Source organism: Hetaerina americana, unplaced genomic scaffold (assembly GCF_022747635.1).
Source record: "Hetaerina americana unplaced genomic scaffold, ioHetAmer1.1.p SCAF_1, whole genome shotgun sequence".
Classification (NCBI taxonomy): Eukaryota; Metazoa; Arthropoda; class Insecta; order Odonata; family Calopterygidae; genus Hetaerina; species Hetaerina americana.
In genome coordinates, this window is record NW_027286069.1 from 75,857,887 (window position 1) to 75,880,973 (window position 23,087).

The following is a 23,087-nucleotide window of genomic DNA, read 5'->3' on the forward strand; positions in this document are numbered from 1 at the left end:
ACCCAGAGTGTTTTATTATCCCATTCTGATGCATCTTCATTACTATTCAGACTGACACTTCCGCATAGGTAAAGAAGTAATTATACAAGGAATATCAATAACCAAAACGGACCAGGAACTTGTCTAATGAGTAATGAAATTATGAAACCTTTGCTCAAATGTGTAAAAGGAAATTATGACGTCACATAACCACTTCCGGAATTCATTGCCCTGAGGGAATCAAATAATTACGGCCACGCACGTCTCATCAAACGGGCCGAAGATTTTTTGCATGGAAATATGATGATGTGTGTGTATATATACATAAACATAGTAATCAACCCGAAAGTCAGTTTTGTAGGTGATGGTAGAGTTCACCCAGTACTAAGCCCGACGGCGGCCCGTGTGAAATTCACACATCAGGGTAGGGGGGGCAGTTCCTTTCCCTGTATATATATATACATATATATATATATATATATAATGTATGTATATATACATATATATATATGTATATATACAATATATATGTATGTATGTATATATGCATATATATACATATATATGTATATATACAATATATACATATATATATATTTATGCATATATACATACATACATACATACATATATATTGTGTATATATATATATATATATATATACACACACACACAAACACTCGTACATAGGTTCATACATCCACGGTCCAGCCTGCAAAAATTGCATTAAATTTCCGAGATCAAAAAAAAGTTACGACTCTTCCATTTTCTGTTCAGATGGTTCTAAATCTTTCCGTCGCTAATTAAGGCTGTGGACAAGGATGGTTTCATCACTTACTTGTAAACTGATGAAAAAAAATTTACGTTGAATTTTATGGCTCGGTTTGAGCGTTAGACCATCACTTTTAATTACCTCATACGAGCCTCTAACCTGTTACAACAACCTTCCCCGATCAGTAAATTTCGTACCTCTCCCGTGAGGAAAAATTCGAACGGCGATAATTTTTCCATCAGTGTAACTGTTATTGAAGCCAGAGAGCGGTACTTTATTACTGGCTATTGAGGAGCCATAAACAAGCGATTTTTTCGGAACGTTTCAAGAGACCATTTGCCGAGTAAAGAAATTTTATTATTCATCAACGAAAGCCCGTCGGCATTAAAGCTGATGTATCATCGCAAATGAGTCTTTCCTCCGACATGATTTGCCTCTTTTCTATGTAAAGCATAATGAGTAAAGCTAGTATAAAAAATGTCTAGATCTTTCAAAATACTTTATATCAAAATATTCGCAAAAATATGGCATGCGTTGTATGGGTCAAATACGACTGAAACTCTGTCATAAGTATGAGCGCAAGAGAGACTTATGCTCCACTTTATATCCTTGTAATGAATAGACTGGTAGATATTATTGCAATACTAACTGAGGATGAAATTAATTTTATTTGGATTGATGTAAACGAAAAGTTGTCCATTTTGGAACGTATACGTGTGTACAAGGATGACCGAGAATGTAAATAAAACCAAGATATCATATCAGAATAAATAATGGATTGAGCAGGAGTAATAACATTTCCACAAGAGAATTTCCCACTTGCACATAAGGAAACATTAATAACAACAATGGATTGACGCCGAGGGGAGGAGGCGAGCTAAACCGTATTGTCGTCAACAATGAATCTGACAGTGAAACGCTATGGTAACTCAGAAGGCCCTCCGACACCGACGGGAAAAGAGGTCGAAAAATACGATCCCCATTGCAGCCCATAGATCGTCCGTCCATTGAATCCAAACTACACCAACATCCACACATCCCTTAGGAACCGTTTAAAGGGGGAGCCTTCCACCAATAGCCCGCACCTAAACCCCTCCATAGCAGATCCCCAACCGGAATTTGGTCCTACTGCCCACCTGTTGAACACACCAAGGCCTAGCGCGGCGAACGATCTGGTTGAAAAGCAAGGGAGACGAAAGAAAACATCAGGGAAAGAAGATGGATCAAAGAGACATGTATTCCACGCCGGAGCCCCACTTCCTGCCTGGGTAAGTACAAATGACCCCTGAATCGTACATAAAGGTTACCTAAGTTGAAATGTAATTGATTTGTGCGGTTGAATTCTTAAAGAACACAATATTTGCGTTGATACAAAATTTATTTATGAGGCAGCGTATTAAATTTTATGACTTAACCGGCTAACTGCTTAAGCCCTACATTCGAAATTTCTCTTGCATTTGTTTTCACCGAACAAAATATAACGAGAGGTATCCTATAATTAAATTCGATCAGAAAATAAACTATGAATGAAAACATATGTTTATTTTTTAATAGAATATTGCCTTTTCATTCTAATACCTTTAATTTATCTAGAGTTTTTTGGTAAATTTTCCTTGGCAACAGAGAACTTAAATAACTGTAACTAAGCAACCCTAATTATTGGTTTACACCTGACATGTATCGTAAGGTTTCATTTCCATGATAATTTTTCGTCATTAAAATCATTCTGGCAACAAAGTAGTCAGCTATTTTTCCATCATGTGAACTTTTGATGTGAGTATTAGCAATCACTAAGACAGTCTCTTCATTGCAGTTTTTTAATTTCCCGATTGCTTTGGTAATTCATTGGTTTCTGTTTTACCAGCGAAAAAAGATATTCACATGAATCCTTAAAGTGCATGCAAAAAACATTTTTTTAATCCAATAAATATTATACTGGATGGTGGGGTGGGTGGAATATACTAGTCAAGGGTGGTCGTGAAAAGAAAGTGGTTATCAGGTGCAAAATTCATCGATATTATACAACCAATGTGGGGCATAAGGTGGTAGTATGGGAAAATATAAATGCCTGCATGTTATTACGCGTAACATCCAGAAATTTCTTTGCCACACTGTGTCTTTAAGTTCTCTCTGGTTACTCTGAAGCAACAGTGCTTCTGTTTGGTGAGTACCGTAAAAGCATTAGTAGAATGTTTACTTTTATAGACTTTTGAGTTCTTGCAAGGTAACATTAACACTTATAGTATATTTCAACACATAATATTAATGTAACACCTTAATTTCACCAAGAGTTTTAAAATTCCAGATATGATGAAATAAGTTCGTAAAAACAAGCTGCGTATTGCCTTACGCAGGACAACTTGTTTTAGATTATACTTAATCATGGCGGCAGGTGCTACGGTGGGAATTAAGGAATTCCAGTTCCCACATTGCTCGCCTTTTATTCTTTTCTGGCACCTGTGTTCTTGGAGGATAATTTTGATGCCTAAGGTCAAGTTAGGACCAAGTTTTGCAAGGAAAAACATGATAAAAATGGGGGAGTGAGGAAGATATCGCTAGATTCATCAAGACCGGAGAAAAAAATGAGACTCGTAGCCGCGTCAGGGTATTTCATGTTGATTAATCTACACATTTAGAATGAATGAACAGGCAATAGAAAGGGAATATCATATGGCAATACTGTGTCTATATATATATATATATATATATATATATATATATATATATATATATACATATATATATATATATATAATGGGACGGCACATTAGAACACAAATAAAATAGTAACATTTAAAAGGACACTCACACGGTAAAATGTTTGAGCTTTCGGCCTTCTCCGAGGCCTTCAAGTAAGACTTTGAATTCCCGTCCGTCCAATGTCCCGTCCCATTGTTATACTGCTCGTGTGAGTGTTTCCGAATAATCGATACGATACGATTCGATATATATATATATATATATATATATATATATATATATATATATATATATATATATATATATATATATATACACACACATACATACACACACACTGCAAAGATCTACAGGTCGATGGTCGTCTTCAACGAGCTCCCTACCCTCATTAAACAACTTGTGCCACTCAAATACTGTGGAACGGCTTAAGGCAGTGTCCCCATAAGCCTGCTTGATCATATCGAGGGTCTCAGTTGCCGTCTTCCCGAGTTTCGCACAAAACTTCACGGAATAACGTTGCTCTAAATTCAGATTCATTTTGTTTTTCGACGCGGACAAAAAACTTGCTCCACTAAAAACGGTGTCCTCACCCAACGACAGCCTGCAGGCGACTGAGGTTGGTGTCGGTCTTTTGCTAAGAGCCCCCTCCACCTTACCCTGCCAGGCAGACTCCCCTCCACCGCTCCGTTCGCGCCAGAGAAAATCAGTCCTACCACTTTTGGGTGCGACCCTGTATACAAATAGAAGATGGGGACCTAAAAACCAGATGGAATGAGTACATGAAAGAACTGCACCAAGGACCGGAACTTATGGAAGGTGGTCTAATGAAGGACGAGAGCGAGAACGGAGGACGACCGACCGTGACCCAGGTATTATGAGAAGTGGGTTCGACAGAGGAAAACATAACGAAAGACAAACCGTCCGAAGTGGATATAATCAGCGGAGAACTTATCAAGAAACTCGGAGGTACGGCCATGGAAAGATTATTTCCAATAATAAAAAAAACATGGCGATCACGGGAGGACTTAGATAAAACTGTAATGATCGCATTACCGAAGAAAATGAGGTCCGAGTGATTCAATGGACATTGAGCCTAGTTCAACTTGAGTCCAAGAATGGAGGGAGGGACTGAGGACAGGATTTCGGAACACCAATTAGGATTCAGGAAAATAAAAGGAACGAGAAAGGTCATACTCTTACTAAATAGACAAATTACCCACATCAGTAAGCCATACTTTTGTGGAATTCGTGCTCTGGGAGAAGACCTATGACAATTTCGAGAGGAGTGAGATACTTAAATTGCTGAAAACCTTTCTGACATGGATTAAACGGTAGAAATATAGTGTAATCTAACTCCAATACAATAAACAATTCGCCGAAATGCGAATGAAAAAAAAACAATACAAGAAGTTCTGTTTTCCCACTATTTTTCTTTTATGGAACGAAGGTAATTAAGGTGCATAAGGAAGAAATTAAAATACTCCGTTTTCCAGAAATTAGCAGCATTGACAGAGATTCAAGAATACCTGCAGGCGTCATTAAACAAAAGCGACCAAATACTTGTACTTCAGGGAAAGTATTTCATGAAAGTAAACATAGTACTTAAATCTAAGAACCAAGCAAAGGTGTAGAGAGAAGATGCAGTCAGATATTGAGTTGATAGGAGAGAAATGTGAACGAATGGAATCATTCGCCCATCTCGGGAGGTGCATAACATGAGATGGAAGGAGCTTGGTGGATATCAAGCGAAGCGGAGAGTTCAAGTTAAGGCTTTCAACGTGAAGTAACATCTACTATACTCAAGGATGGCGAATCTTAGAAACAAGTAAACTACGTGCGAAAGAAAACTAGAGACAAATCGAAGCTTTCTACAGCTGATCCTGGTGGCGGACGCTGAAGATCAAATGGAGAAATAAAAATGAATAGATATACAGAAGAGTAGAGGATAAAAAGGCAATAAGGAGCACGGCAAGTAAAAACGGATGAATTAGGTACACCGTAAAACTAAAGGATTTGCTAGAGACATGATCGAAGGAAGAAGGCAATGCCCTACGAGGACCACCACGGGACACACGCGAACCAAATGAAGGGTGATGTTAAATGGGAGACTGATCTGAGCGTACATGGGAACTGAATCATTGGAAAGGCAAAATTGGGGGGGTTAAAGTCAACCTACGTATATCCACATGGGTGATACACGTCACAGAAACTACAACCACGACGAACGTCTTTCATATCGTAATGAAGCACACGTAACCGGTTACGGATAATAGATAGAGGTGTGAGGCTTTATTTCTAAACATCTAATGTTTATATCTTGATTGCGTGTAACGCAACATAAGATTACGCTATAAATATTCCACACAATTTTAATTTTTGCCTGCACAAGTACATGCATCATGATTTATTCTTAAAAGGTACTTTTACAATAGTCCTTTTACTAAATTTGGCGATTTCACTCAATATTGTCAATTGATTTTTTGTTCATTTTATAACTTTAATGATAAAAAATGTACTTCATGAACTTGTTATTGACCAGGATTATGTATTGTTTAGAGAATATTATGTCATTCCTATTCACTTTCAGATTTTCCCAGGCCTAATTATCGAATATTTTTTGGTAATATTTCTTTGTTGAACATTTTTATTTGATAGAGTGCAAGCGAGAAACCAAATGGCAGCGCCATAAGGTAAATTATCACCAACCTTAATCCTTGATTTACAGCAAGATTAAAAGTATTTCATATAACTACCTTCTCCTCCATCTAAAGAAACGCGCGATATATGAAAGACATGGAGGCGTGCCACTTAAAATTAAATTTTGTTTACTTTCTTCCGTTTATTTCTCGTGACCTATTAATACATCCAAGGAAGAGTATTATCAAAATTAGCCTCATGTGGTTCTATTTAAATGTAACAATTTCCGCAGCTCACACTCAGATGTACCTCTCAAGCGTTCTCGGAAAACAACCGACTAAAGTAATGGTGTATATGACGGGGCGAAAAAAGTAATGGATAAGAACAGGAAATAGTATTTGAGGTATTAGAAAAGAAGAGGACAAGATCTTTTAAGCAACAACAATCGATTATGAAGAATTAAGAAATTTTTGATTTTATTTCCCTCGAAAATATATTCCTTTTTCATTTGGCACTCAATTTTTTACTCAATTTTCAAACTATAACAAATGCATTTCCAGAATATTTTTTTCTCTAGAATTCTTTATATGCGCACCTTGCTGTTTACCCAGACAGCAGTCTTCACTCATCGTTTCATGCGTGTAGATTTTGAAAAGAAACCAAGAAACACACGTTTGATAACCCATATGCTATTGAAATATCTATTTTTCAAGTATAAAAATTTCAAAATATATTGCATATTCTCTCATATTAACAGTATTTTCATAGGGTTGCCAGAGGTTGATTTTTCATGAGCTCCGGTTTATTTATATATCAAAAACAAATCATTTATTACTTTCCGATGGGTAAGCGCGCGATTTTGATTTAGAATCCTTTTCCTTCTCAGGTACACCGGTCACTGTTCGAAGTACCGCTTCCGAATTGGAGAAACTTACGGTCATGCCACGCACAGAGCACTAATGGAACCGGTGTCCTGTAAATATTCAGGTCGTTTAGTCATCTCCGACATGCACCAAACAGTCGTAAGTATTACTTCACGTAATCCAATTTGATATTAAGTCCGGAATAATTAGCAGAGTAATTTGCTACGAAAAAAACCTAAAAACAGATGATTGAACTCAGGTATATAAGTTTTATTTGAAAAGTTCCAAATAAAAAAATTAGAAACAAACAGCATAGTCCATGGGAGAGTAAGATGGTATTTCGTGGAATTTAATGAACACCAGGAAAAATGTATCAGGAAAACGGGTCAGTTCACATCGCACCCATGAATCTGACCTTGTTCAAACTTCCCTCTTAAAACATTCTTCATGGAACAGTATCAGGGTAACTTAGCAGGTAATTAATTTTCAATAGTTCAAAATTTCTAGGATGAATAATTTCTAAGGTTTATTGATGACTTATTTCCACGTCGATTCTAGTACATCCAATTTCTCAGCATTGATTCGTTAAATTCGATTAGCTCCGTCTCTCCACTTCTGCTAAAAATTACCCTACAATTAGTGAACCGATTAGTTGCAATTTTAATATTACCATAATCTTACATAACTATTAATCATAAAATTAAACATCCCCAGGATTGGGAGAAATGCCATGACAACAGAATATTTTTTTTTGGTCCCGGGCAATTCATTTTTCATAAAGTCGAAGCTATCACCGAAAGGTTAAGGTACCACAAGCCCGGCAAATACCTGTGCCACTCACTTATAAAGGGATTTAAGACAGTAAAAAATTATTTAAATTCTGAATTCAACAAAATACAAAGTTAACTCCACCTCCACGATCCTACTTTAATAAAATTCAAAATTTTAATAAAGTATAAGAAACCATCACATGATTACTGTAATAACCTTAGATTTCAGTAACTCTAAACGTTTAGATTGCATCCAACACTTCTCTTGGATAAAAGAATACAAATCCTAAAACTGAATGCTTATAAGAGGTAAAGACTTCTACTTCAGATAGTGACAATCAAGAGAAGTTGAGGATAATATATTTCCTTTCTAAAAGGTAGACGGCAACTGTAATACCCCTCAATGTTCGCCATCCCAACGGTAGATAACTATACGCACTTCCATTCAAAGTTCTTGAAAATATAATATTACTAGATTGTATTCTGCATTTCATGATTTAATCGTGAATTTCTTTGATGGCTGATGTCCGAAACGCCTCCATGGTGGCCAGCAGTTTTATGTGAAATATGAACAAAGAAAAACAGGTAGTTTTACCCATCGAAGATCCATCGAGGTACGGCTTGCTTTAAAAGTGTTACCTGGGTGCCCGGACGTAGTTTACGCTTAGTTTTCACAGTCTAAACAGGGTTGAACAGCAGTCATACAATTTGAATTTTAACAAAAATTAGGCACTATTTCCGACACACAACCCTCAGCCAACCAATCAACCAAACACAGTTATCGACCCGATGGTTGGTCTAATAGTTGAGAGTAGTGACCACCCAATACTAAGCCCAACGGCGTATGAAATTCACACATTAAGATTAGGGGGTCATTCCTGGTTGTCGTTGGCAGTTCCTTTCCTCGTGCCGACTGTAATTTCCCAGGGAGACCTGGTACCTGAAAAATCACGCAGCTTGGGTAAAGCCAAAATATAAAAAAGAGAAGACTAGCACCACGAGGATATTCGAGTAATTTGGAAAGTCGAGATAAATGACATTTATGACCTTGATTAGCTCTATCATCGCATTTAAACTTATAAGCTAAAGAATTCATTAATGAGTGAGCGATTTCCGAAGGATACTTTAATATTTCCTTGACCCTATAATTTATATCCTCCACCGTTAAGATTAACTTTTTGGGATAGTTTTAATGCTTAAAAGTACAATGGATTCCTATATTTTCGCATGACAATAGAGAATGTAGATGTGGATCGAACATAGACTGGTAAATTATCCTACGCCATCTGACAGCTTGGTCTTATCTCCTATTCGGAATAGTTTTTATCATATTCAAGTAAGTGAGCTTCATTCCTAAGCTGATCACACTAATTAAAGGTTTATATACATCAACGGGTAGCAATCGCTGAAGCCATATTATTAGTGATAGTGCACTTCTCTTCCCGGTGTAGGGATAGAGAAAGTTTGCATTTGCGGGTTGTAACAGGTTGTAGGAAATTGGGGAAAAAATTTTGAAATTCATACATCATTGGAGTACATGTATCAGCCATGAATGTTGCTTCTGCCTAATTTATATTTAGGTGCATGATGTTTAGGATACATAGAAGTTGATTCGCAAACCCATCTTCGGGACTAACTATTGATCGCAAGATAAGAAAAATGTCCGAATCGCATTTGTACACATTTTCTCAAAAGATTTGTGCCCTGAACAACTGAAACAAGCATTGATTTTTGAAATGGCAGTTAATAAGGCAGATTGTTAGGAGATAATGTAGTGGACTGATCGAGTTAGGTGAACGAAATATATGAGGGCACGCAAATTTCTCATTCAAAGCAGTCAGAGCATTTATTCTTCGAGTTATTTTCATATTGTAAGCCATTGCATGGACGACCTTTCTTTTTTGACTGAATCAAAAACATTTAGTTTCTGCGTAAGCAAGTGTATCTACATAAAAATGATGTTTCAGTTCTTCCAGACCACACCGACCAAAAGTGCAAATTCTCTCCCCCTTTTATTGAACACCTCTCTCCGTTCCATTTTAATAGTTTATTTCGCGATCTCCAAATATATTCAGGTACACGGTGATACGGAGTGCAATAATTTCCGACAAAAATACGGTAATTTGAGAGCTAACTCATAAGATTGATTCTTTCTTTATTATTATTGGTAATCTACCGGTTAAGGTAGATTTTGGATGGACACAACCACAAAATAAATATCTTGTCCTTCCTAACAAAACACAACCTAACATCCTACTCTACAACAAGCCTCCCTTGAAATAATGTTAATAACAATAGTAATAAAGATGACTGCAGAGAATAAATGGCATTCCAAATATTTTGCGATGAAATCCCTGGTTCCCAAGTTTAAGTAATCAATAAATCCTTTGTTTTTATCTTGATAGAATTTGTTGGTTAAATTACGAATGGTAAAAGTTCATCATAACCGATTTTGCCTCGCGACATTTTTGCCTGAAGATTAAGAATGGCGAATACTTTATAGGGTAATTCAGTGTTGTAACTCTCACAATAAGTTTTAAATTACCACACTAAGAGTCCGCAAAACTAAAGCTTAGGATTATAACGTCAGGAAATTAAGGACCTAGAGGTGTTGAGTGTCGGGTGTCATCTCCAGCATCACCCCACCGTAACCGGCCTCGCTGGCTGTGGGGTGAAGTCCCAGCCTGCCAACCCAGAGGTCGCACGTTCGATTCCCACTTAGGTATATTTCCCTACCTAGGGCATGGGTGTTTGTAACTGTCCTTGATGTAATGTAATGTTTAGAGATTAGGTGGAAGATGGGACTCTTTAGTCTCAATCTCGCCTCAACGAAGTCATTAAATAAATAAAAAATAAATCAGCGATCAGTTTAAAGGCGAGAATCAACAACTCGATACATCTATGTGCGAAAGATATACTCTTGTATGCTACTAGAGCGATCGCTGAATGATCAGGGCTCACGGTGTAATGGACGAAAAAGAATCTCTTTTCACCACATAAAAAGGGCATGGTCTAACAACCAACAATGAGACTTAGAGCTAACTAACTGACATATTGTTCGGAGAGATAGAGGCAAAATGCTTTCAGATGCATTTTCTCTCTACCTACCTGAAATATTATTTTTTATTCCCATCTGCTAAGTTTTGGTACAGAGAAAACCAAACTGTTTGATTTATCCCTCCTCTGGACTGAATATACTGACTTGGCCTGTACAATTCTTCCAACAACTTCCTTCACCTCGGCGGTCCTTCTCTCGCCGCACAACTTCGGGTCGGTGGCACAAAGGGTGAGCGGTCTCCCGCCAGAGACGTGACCACTCTCCAGGAGAGGAGCAAGGATCTGACCGCCATTTACAAGGTTCCGTTCGTGCCAGGATATCAAGGTAAACAGGGCCTCCGATGCGCCCACGCGAAAGGAAAAGCTCAATCGTCAAGGACGCTCGGGGAGCTCGGCAATGCCTCTTTTTTGCGTAAAAAAATAAAAATGAAAGAAAAATCTTTAGAAAGGGGAGCATTTACCTGACACCGCTCTGGGGAAGGGTAATTTATGGACCATGCAGCTATTGCTTTCCCTTTAATGGCTTTCATAAAGTCAGTGTACCTCTCAAGAAAAAAGAAATGGAAAGATAAAAAAAAACTGACGCCGGTCTCGCAGAGTTCTTTGTAATGTTAATAAACCGTTGTTGCGAATCATTTGAGTGAATCTGTGCTATTTCGGTAGGGTTCTAGAGCGCTGAACCAAATCACAACCTTCATTTGCACATTTACTCTGCAATATAAAATTATATTACTCCGAGTATTATAACATTTTGTATGATTAATAATAGTAGGTGAGCATATTTAAAACTCAAGCTTTTGGCCTAATTTTTTACTCCCAATTATCATCTCTCAACACAGTTCCACTTCTGGCCTCTGAATAAGTACATGTGAAAGAAAAAAATAGGCAGTCTGCTTTAAAATGAATCTTGATGGTGTTGATTATATTAGTTTAATAGCTCATATAAGAAAGGAAATAGAATGAAGTACTACACCATTGTATACCGGTTTACACCTGCATGTGCAAACGTGTTTCTCTTTCGTGCAGAGCCACGTAATAAAAATCCATTCCATGAAAAGGCAAATTATCAAACATATAATTTTTTAATGCCACGAAATATTTTGATAAATTTAGCCTACATTCATTCTGAACGATTTGTATTTTCAACTAAAAGTATTCTACATATTTTCAATGAAACAGTCTCCAACTAATATCTCCCTAAATAAACATATTCATTAGTTTTAAGTCTCCAAAAACATAACCAACATACCCAAATTGAATTCAGTCGTTTCAGATATTGCTAGTGCACGAGGTGACTTCGGAATACACTTTGCTTATACTTAGTCAAAGTAAGATTTGAATAAAATATAATTCACCCGAAAGATGGAAAGCTTTCATTTTTAAAAAGCTTAATCTTTCAGCTTAAAACATTTTTTTCCATAAAAGATAGATATATAAAAATTTAAATCATTTAAATCGTATACTAGTGATATCAATTCTTGTTCCATTGTGATATTATTAGGGATAATGCTGAGGTCAGGCATAATGGCAAGGAAAAATCTTCCTTTCCTTTCAGTCACCGTCTATGTTAGAAAGGTATTTAATTTTAAAATTCAGATAGCCATAATAAGTTTCACGGAGGTAAATTGGCGATCACCACGGAAATTTCATTAATAATTCCTCAGCTATATATCCCGTAGGGAAATGAGAAGACAAAGAACCCCCATCGCGACCATATGGGAGCTAAGTCCGCCAAATCGAAATAATTACGCACGTTTTTATGCGAAGCTAAGGGAAGGCGCGTGACTATCTCCCCCTTCAACACGGGGAACCGGGGAAGAGATAATAAACATTCCTCCAGAGAACCTAATTAGTTTTCGGTAAGACATCTCATGGACGGGAAATGATTTCTTAGAGCCCGAAGCAGTTTTCCCATTGTTGAATCGCCACGGAAGAAAATTACTCGCTTCATTACTTGGCTCACTCCACTGAAAGAGACAAAATAAGGTTTAAGTAAGGCGACTGCGATGCGGCCCTCGTCAGTTTCAAATGTTCCTACGATATTAGCCAGCGTAGTCATCTTTTTTCCTAACTAGAAACTAGTGAGACAACGCGAGTTTAAGAATCTGTGGCTCGAACGCGTCGTCTGCCAACCTACGTGCCGTCATGGTCGTGAGACGAGTTTTAGGATACCATTCGCAACATATGATAAACACTGAACCATGTGAATGCCATTTAGTACATTAACGAGGAAAGCAAGCCACCATATGCATAACTTTTAAATGCAAATTTAAAAAATACTCATGCTCTTATTTAAAAATAATAAATATTTCACGTCGCTGAAGTAGGTAGCAGAACTATACTTCGAAAAATAAAGCTCTGCCAATGGTGGAACTTGTTTGCGAAGGGAAATCGGGTAAGAAGTTTTACAGATTTCTAAGTTTACTGAATTATTTCTGCTCTAATGCGTGCGGAAACAAGTTTGAGAGATTTAGATACATTTTATGGAAATCTGATGAATTTACTCACGCCTAAGGTTGTGGTTGGGTTACAAACATATAATTCCGAGAGTACGTTTGGGAAAAAATGTTTATTACATTTATTAGTTGACTAAGGAGCGCCATAAAATAATCATAAGTTGTAGAAACTACTATATCGCCCACTGGCAATCCTTGAACAGCTTTAAATTATCCAGCGTTCAGCATGGACCGTTGAGTGTGAAAACGCAGCAAAATGGGTGGAAATGTATGAATTTGCTACACCATCTTCATTTTTCACCTAATTTATAGTTACCCATGTAATATGTTTAAAGAATGTCACTTTCAAGAGTTTTTATTCAGGTATTTCGATACAATTTTTGCGATGGTCTGAAAAAAAACTGAAGTACATACTGTAGCAATGAAACCAGCTCGTAATCAGTAACGACAGAGAAACATGACCCCATTGAAATGGAACGTTGCATTGCTTTTACCGTAAAATTCCGTAACCAAAAGGGAAAATTATAACAAATCTTACACTGTCAACGCCTATACATGATTAAGAAGGGATTTTATCATCTACGAGGTATATAAACTGACACGTTAATCATAATTAAATCAATTTTCTAATTTGTCATTTTCATATCCCATGCAAAATGGTAATTTTGATGCCCATCTCCAAAGTTTATAAAAAATATTATCCATATTAATGTAACTTCCTCATTTGAATTTATCAGTGCAATAAACTTTTAAAATATGGATAGAAATTACAAATATAGCCTCTCATCACAACATATTAATGAATAACAATGTCAATGTTTTCATAGCTAATTGTTTTTTTCGATCACCCTGTACTGCAGTGGTGCAGCGGAATATCTTATTTTGCATGAAAATCTGAAAATTAATCATTTCGTACTTTTTATTACTATTAAAACCGGCGAATCTACCGCACCCCCTCAACAGAAGAAAAGATTATTAATTTTAAAATCATGTGCAATAAGTGACGCTCTTGTTTGGCGAACGAGATTGGAGTTCACATTTGATTTCCCAAGATCGGGCCCACTCTACACCCATAAATCACTGAAGTCATTCTTCAAACTTTGTATAAAGGTTTCGTGCCGCGGATCAGCGGGTTCTTCGGACAGCGCTTCAATGCGGCCGCCACCGAAGCCGTATCGGGATTTGAGGAATGTCAGCGGGCAGCGAAGTGCCGCCGCGAGCAGTTACGACGAGAGGCACCTGGCGGAGAGTGGTCGAAGCACTGTGTGCGGGAAAGAATGGTAATTGCAAACTGAGAGGGAACATTTTTACCTGATCTAAAATTTGTCGCAGAAAAATCGAAATAGCAAATTTCTCCGGACTAATTGCGCGTCTATACCTCATTTTGAAGTATTGCTCAAGTAATACATATTTTGTCGAAATTTTGGTTAAAACTCCTCCTTCAAGTACCTGTCAAACTAATTAAATCAACATATGCGACATGATTTTCGTTTAGTCATGGAGATGTGGTAGTCCGGTGGGTAGACTGGGTGGGTGGGTAGGCGCTGGGCTTCTGACCGGAGGGTCACAGGCACTTCAGGGGAAGGAACTGCACCCCTTACCCTAATTAGTGAATTTCACACACCGTTGGGCTTAGTACTAGGTGAGCTCTAACCTCTCCGATCAAGATGAGATGACTGTATTTTTATATTTGAGAATTTGTCATATAAAAGGATTATTTCCGAGTAGGAATAATTAATTGACGGAGACACTCAAATTTCCCGGATAAATCACTAATAATTATGCGTGTTACTGGACTTTTATCCACTCATATTTTTGAGCGACAAATTTTACAGTTTGGTTAAATCTTGTATGACTAGAAATGTAAGCTATCATTGAGGATCGAATTTAGACAAGCGAAAGAGAATATTGAGTCAATTTAAAGTAAAAGTTACAATTTCCACTCAAGTAGCACGAGATCGCATGACTCATCAGCAAAATAGTTTGAAATAATAATATGCAGCAATACGTTTTGACTAGTTGACTGAGAAAACGACACTTCTCAAAAGACTTAACCCTCGGTCAAATGCAAGACTTCTGTAAACCCCAACTATGATTTAAATTTCAATTATAGAATAAAATTTACAAGGGTGTGACCTAAAAATAATATTCATTATATAGAGTTGATCTTTCTCATTACCATAAATGTAAGAGAGGAGGACTTTATGTAGCTCGAACATGAGTTGGTTGAACATATATATTCGTCTTCCACAGTTTCATAAACTTAGGGCTCTGAAGTTATAAAGTAATTCCTTTTCGTTGACAGTAGGTCCTGGCCCTAGAGAGTATATTTTCCCAATCGAGATTACATGCACACCCAGGGATACACCAACAGGTACCAATAAGTGCGCAAAATGGTGCGGTGGATTCAAAATAATTGTTTCTTATTAAGTATATCCCAAAATATAACAACGATCTTAGGGCCAAGAATGTCTGCATAAAGAAGCCGAAAAGGTTGAAAGAGACAAAGATTGAAGGGCTCTTGAAGAGTGTAAAAATCATTCGCCTTGACCGGGATTCGAATCCGGATCCCTCAATGTCCAGTCGAATGTTTTAGCCAATTAAGCCAGTGCTTTGGAATTTGTCAAGGTATAAACATCCTAAGTGTTTAAAAGTTGGCTTTAACCTCGTGGACCCTGGCGCGTCGCGCACGACTACGAATGCCTGTGACATTGAATGTATGGTATTTCGTCACAACATCTTGCTCCTTTAAAGTCCCCGAAATTTCAGAGTTTAGAAGGACGCCTCGATAACTTAACTGGCTGAAGTACTCGACCGCAAATTGAGTGGAACCGGGTTCGAATGTCGGTCAAGGCGAATGATTTTTACACTTTGAAATTGTTGCTGCAGTAATTGTATCCCACGAGCCGCGTTTTCGTCACATCTCCTTATCACCGTAACTCTTGCTGGAATTTTCACTTTTATTCGCAATAATCACACTATTATCTATGACTGGGAAAAACAAGGTTTACATCCGGCAGCGACTCTATTAATACTTAAACGGTTTGAAAGAGGTAATTAAAATTCCAAGAAGCAATTTCATCAAAATTTTTATATCCGCATATTTAGTTATCTTAATAACAACGGCGCATAACGAGAAAGTTAGTTTTGAAAGGTATTAATGTAGATGATCCGAAATGCACCTCAACGGTGTGAAATTCACAAATTAGGATAGGTAAGATAGTTCCTTTCCCTCTGCTACCATACGGGTCCACGGAAAAGCTTAATATACAATATAAGAACACCGCAGTTTGGAATTTGGATGATATTGTCCAATAGATCCAGGACCTGAACTCAGGATACTCCGATCAATACCGCTCTACAGACTATTCCACCTATGCCACTCGATTAATCTCATAATTATAGGCATATTAATATACTGTGTCCTAGTGACGATTAGAGCTTTCGCCTGTATAATCACTCTGAGCCGAAAAAAGAATGACGAAAAAATTCGCTTGCTTCGTTCTTTAATTGCATAATCGTTTCCGTACAGAAATCCGGCACCCAATATCGACACCCTCTGATGGAGGTGAAGTCTGAGTTCAGCCACCTCAATCGTAGCACGAAATGCAACGAAGGTCACCCGACCCGAGGGATTTGCCCCGAGGAGCTCATCGTTTCTCGTCAGGTTAACTCAGAAATTCGGAGGAACCCGTGCGCGCCACGGCCATTGCAGTGCACGACGTACCCCCCTTCAATCAGTGAAGGCGAGATGGTGGTTCAGCCTCGAGATGAGTGGTACAGACCACGGAACGAGAGGCAATGTTTCGACCACACGCCATGCAAGGGAAGGCACGGTTGTGACCACGGTCCATGCACGGAAAGGGACGTGGACGTGCACGCACATTGCCCAATTTGTCCACCACTGTGCGAGCGGTACGGTGAGCGCGAGGTCCTGGAGCGATCCCGCCAACCTCTGCACCCTCGCCCCCCGCCGAAGAATTTGTGCGCCGGGGGGAGATTCGTTCTAGCCGACATCCGGCCGGATATTGCCGCCGACTTTCTGGAAGACGTCCCCTGCCCGGAGCCATCCTTCCTGCCCCCTAGCCACTCGACCTCTCCCTACTTCATGGAAATTGGACATCCTGAGAAGACTTTCAAATACGGTAAGGGATTTTTGGGTCGAGACGTCACAATTCACTGAAACAATACACGCGACGAGAGCTGATGTCGGGTGGCTAACGCTCTACCTGGGTCAACCCAAAATTGAAACACGACCCTTGATAATTTTGCGGTCACTCCTACTACGCTAGTTGCGCTGTCCTTAAATTCTCTAATGCATGCCCCCTTTCATCTTGAAAATATATTCCTGCATCATGAATGTCAAGGATGCAGAGTGGAACGGGTTTAGTCTCCAAACCAATTACAATGAAAAACCATGACTTTGGAATGCGATTACTACTTTGCGGTAAATCAATGCTTTGAAACTAGGAGTGAGAAACCTGTTTCATATTTTAAAAACCTGAGGAGGGTCAATGATAGGAGATATGGTCTACACTTTGACATCCAATTTCCTTTGTGAAGTTTTAACTACCCCTCTCTTCAGAAGAATCTCAGCCCCGTGGCTATATGTATATCGCTTTCAAGTTCAAGGAAAGGAGTATTGAGATCACTTTGCCCGTGTATTATCATTACTTTTCAATCTAAATATTGACTGAAGTCCTTACCTTTTTCCCACGAAATAATTATTAGAATGCTGATTCCGGTTTAATACGTCTAAAAAGTAGGGACGATCATAAGGCAGTTAAACTTAAATAAATTGCATTTTTTTTTTAAGTAATCTACCGGTTAAGGTAGGTTTTTGGATGAACACAACTACCAACAAATATTTTATTACTCCTAACTAAACACAAAATCCATCATCCTACTCTATATCAGGTCCCTCTTCATCTCTGAGTACAAATTGCATATAACGAACAGAAATAATTTTACTTTTTTATTCTTCTCCTATCCCTTCCTCTCCATTACCGTAATGATTCTTTGTTTCATTTTCGACATCACAGCAAGTATAACTTTAATATTGCCCACAATATTGTACTCAAATGGCCGAAGAATAAGGAACAATGGCACTAATCCGAGAACATGTACGAAATGATTGTTATAGAAATCAGAATTCAAAAGAAGCTTATGAGCCCATTGCAATTTAAGTCTTGGTTCAAATAGAAATGATACCGCCGGTTAATACTTGCGAGCCATAATAATTCGCCACTGTCCCGCCCCTCATTTGAAATCGTCTCCTTCCTTTGTGACATTCCCATCTTTTGAATTGGCAACTGAGAGCAATAACTATCATATAAGACTCATGTGCTTCATAGTCGTTAAATAATAAAGAGATTCTTTGAAGAAATAATTATTAGCTCGCGGTTTGAATCAACCTGGCACTATCCACTGGTTTGACGATAAAGAGAATGTTTCATTATTTCAATTTAGTTTTGAGTCGATGAACATCGACCCTTTAGCTTAAAAAAGAAACAAAAATACAATAAAGATTCACCGCAGTGGAAGGAACCCTTTGTATCCATGGAAACTCCGTGTAATTTGTTGATATCGATAGTTCTGCGGTTCCAAACTCCACAGATGGCTCCGAATCTGTGACGTAGGTACTCTCGCGAATTTACTGCGGTGAACATAATACAGCAAGCATGCGGTGCGATCCGTTGCACGATGAAATGCGGCTTAACTTCATCCGAATGCAAGCAATGGGTGAGTTATTAACAAATTCACGTTTTGTGGAAAACAATCAAGTATATTGCCGCTTTATAATATTTTTTGTAGGATATTGACGTGGCAAAATTTATTCATATTACCAATCGATTTAGATAAAACGATAGAAAATTAAGTTTAGATTAGTGAACATAAGGAATTTACCACTGCTCCCAGAAACTAACTACATGACAAAGTGAAAGAATACTGGTGAATGAAGTTTTTTTAAATGAGATAGAAAAAATTATGAGAAAGCAATCTAATGAAAAAATGAGATAATAATCGTGATGAAAATTGAGTGAGTGCATAACAGGGCGTTGCAATCAGTTATTTCCACCATTTTGAATAAACGAATATTAATGTCCAAAAAGGTATAAGACAGAAAATAAAAGATAGAGGAAAAATCCGAAGATTAGCACTGAGGGTCACTAGTCTGAGCAAGCCACACATGAATGACAGTTCAATGCACTGTCCAAATGATGGTGTGCTGCATTCAATTCATCAAATAGCACCAATGTAGAAGCCAAAGCATCACTTCATATTCACCATGTTGCCAGCCTGGATACAAGTGTGCAAATCAATTGCAGACTGATAAATTTATAATGTAAATCTACATTTATTTATATTTGATTAAACATGTCATGACTGTGCATTCACCCAAATTTCTAGGATCGTGTTTGGTATCCAAATCGCTGCAAACCACCACCTGGCTATGCAGCTAAGAGTGTCAGGACCTCAGCCAATGAAGAAAATTAGCCAAAAGTAGTTTGTTTCTAATTTGCATTTTCTTTTGGAAGATGTATTTAATGGGCAAAATGCTTCTTCATATTGGTTGAAAATGTTGGAAGTGAGCCACCACAGCCTAATTCAATAGATTTTTTTTCAAACTCCAGCAGCTTTAACATTCAGATGTAGCCAGACATTATCAAACTTTGACTCAGCTTAACTAAGCTTGACTAACTACCTCCCCTACCAATATAATGCAGAGTTTAAATTATCCCCTCAATGCCAATTTCAAAATCAAATGATTATTATTTCAGTAATAGTATTGTATGCAAATCACATGAACCTGGTAGTTCATTTCTCAGAGTTTCTAATAATTACTTTGCCATATCATGCTCCTAACACTCCAGAAATTGAGCATTTTTTCACCTAATTTTGTCCATTTCAATTCCCTCTGTTCTCTGATACAAAAGCATATGATGCATCATCTTTTCATCAGAATCCTTCTACACTCCACTCCACTCTCTATTTACTAGAAGAAGCCATGTTTCTTATGCATGGCACTGTAATTATTTTGTGTATATTTCTTTTCCCCTATTGATTCTTTTTTTAAGATTAATAACTATCCACACATTAACTCAAGAGACCTGAATAATTTGAGACAATCAGAAAAGTAATGACTGAGAGCAACAAAAGACCAAATTAAAAACCTTCTTGCAATACTCATAACTAAACCACTATTAGAGGGAACCTATGTTTTAACTTTTGATATTGGCTTCCATTTGATATTTCTCTCTATATTAACATGATAATAGTGAATATTATGTCATTCGCTAATGTTACCGAACCAACAATAACCAATGCATACCTAATGTTTACAAGATTTTTAAATGGTAACTTGGTTGGTAAAAAAATCGTATCATTCAAAATGGTCAAAAGACGTATAACTCATCAGTTTTGGACAATAAATATAGACACACAGAAAATAACACCTATTTAAAAAGCATGGTATAAGATTAAAGTTTGTTTGTAGCTGATATGAGCTGTATGCCAAACCCCTCACTGATGGAAATAGCTCAGGATGAAAGTTTAATTGTCATTTTGTGTCACATACAATCATATATCAGAGTATATTTTGAGTTGGGTAAATGCTAATGGGAAAGACGTAGGTAATGACTTTTGTGAGAGATAGAGATTGAGAGAGAGGAGTTCTGGAGTCAGAGAGGATCAAATGGAAAATAAGAGAAGAGGAGGGTTTGTGGCAGTTGCTGACAACTTTGGAAATGAATATGGGAGAGAGATGTTGGTGAAGTATAAGAATTGAGATAAATACATTAGACTTTATGGGTTGGTATAGTTTTGCTAGTACAGTATCCAATTTCAAAATTTTCTAACCTGAAGCATCCAGGTTCCTTGTGAAACAGAATTGTTGGAGGTACTGCTCATAGTCATCCTTTATGACTAGGTCAAGACATCTAACCCATCCCTCAAAATAATGTTGAAAATCAGCAGCTGTTGGTGACACATGTGACCTTGGATTTATGAGGTTCATGGGGCAGCTGTCCTGTACCCCCCTCCTCCTATGCCTATAATACAAGGAGTAAGAGGATAAGGGGCAGATGTAAACACTGCAGAAATAACTTTTTTTAACCTTTTTGGTTAGTGCTTGACGATATAAACATTAACACAAGAACTAAGTGAGCTAATTTTTCATTTGACCCAACAACATATTCTCTTGATGGATGGGGAACCTCGAGCTCAAAAACCATTGTTTAAAATCATACCTTCAACATGGAAATCATTATATAATATTCAACCCAATTTTTATTTCATGGTATACATCTTTCACTAATATGGATCAAAGAATAACCAATACAACATGACCAAATTTACACTTGGATGATTTCCCATGCACTAACTGACCCATTAGATTCTGCAACACATAACATAAAATTAACTGTTTTGGATAAAAAAGAATGCTTTGAGTATACAACTTGTTCAATGGAATTCTTATCATACAGCAGCATTCATTTATGTATTTGGTATTGTCATTAATTTTAGAGCATTATTTGAAAATTTCTCCTGAAGCCATATTTATCTCATGATTGGTCAGGACATATTTATCCAGATTACCTAGTTTGAAAACTAAATTGAAATCACTACAATAAAGACAATCAAGTAACAGTAGATAGAAATCAGCTGGACATATTTTTTCAATCTTAAGGAAAATATAATCATTAAAGTAAAAGTATGGTTATTATGATAGGTACTCATGTGATTTCCAAGACTAAGTAATGCCATTTGATCTGTGGCATTTCTTTCTGCTTTTACTGAAGAAAATGTTTTTTTACAAAAAAAGACCAGTTTAAGTGAATAGGTTTATTCAATGAGTTCTTCCTTAGTCATTAATCAAATCTAATGACTTATTTGATAGATAAATGATAACCAATGAATGTACAAAAATATTATTTCTTAAACTTTTTTCTACTAAAATTTGGTCAAAATTATAATTCAAATTTTAATATAGACCAAATTTATGGATGGTTTGCTGACCTCTTTCTCAAATGTTATACTTTAGACCGGCTTGGTATGTGCATGACTTTGCTCCATAATTAATTTATTGTTGAACACACAAAATGTGTATCATTTTCAATAAAAATTACTTTAAAATTTTTCTTGGAAACCCACAGGATACACTGGCCATGTTCCATTCAGTCATGGAGCTTATGGGAAGACCCATGACTCTCAAGTACGCTCCCAGCTGGCAGAATTCACATCCAACTACAGGCATCGTCAATCACAAGAATGGGCTCCAGCAGAACTTGGAGGCCTCAATACATATCCAAGACTAAGCGCTGGGACAATCATTTACCCCACACATGTAGGATTAATACCGAAGTATGGTGGACATGTACCAGGTGAAACCTTCCGATATGGCAGGACCTATGGTAATGCTACAAGAGATGCTAAGCGCTGGCTTAGGGGAGACTTCAGCTGAGGACATGAATGGGGCACATGGCCCTGGTGTGATGGAGGACGCTGGCATTGTGATAACCCGAAGGCCTACCCTGGACACCTTTATGAAGCACCAATTCAGAAAACCAAACCGTTGACCTCTTTTTCCCCATACATTTTTGAAAATTTGAGACCAACGCCTCGTGATCTAAATTTACCATCAATAAATGATCGTCTAACTTATTTTCATGAGCATCCACTTATTTCAACCTACAATGCTTTCAATAGGTAAAACTTGAATTCAGAAATATCAAATGTATATAATAGTATTTAAGACAAAGAAAATCTTGCAGGTTTTAGCTTGAAATATTATGAAAATAGGATTGATTAGTAGCTATAGAAAAAGAAATTTAATCATTTATATATTTATATT

The 23,087-nt window shown here is 37.3% G+C and overlaps 1 protein-coding gene across 1 annotated transcript; it reads left to right on the plus strand.

The window, feature by feature from the left end:
- The first annotated feature begins 1,969 nt into the window (after positions 1 to 1,969).
- LOC139686620 (CIMIP2 protein CG18335) lies at positions 1,970 to 22,697 on the plus strand. The gene is made up of 4 exons (XM_071583695.1): positions 1,970 to 2,019; positions 6,975 to 7,110; positions 16,767 to 17,379; positions 22,390 to 22,697. Exons 1-4 carry the CDS (start codon positions 1,970 to 1,972, stop codon positions 22,695 to 22,697), a joined length of 1,107 nt encoding a protein of 368 aa, XP_071439796.1.
- Positions 22,698 to 23,087: the final 390 nt, after the last annotated feature.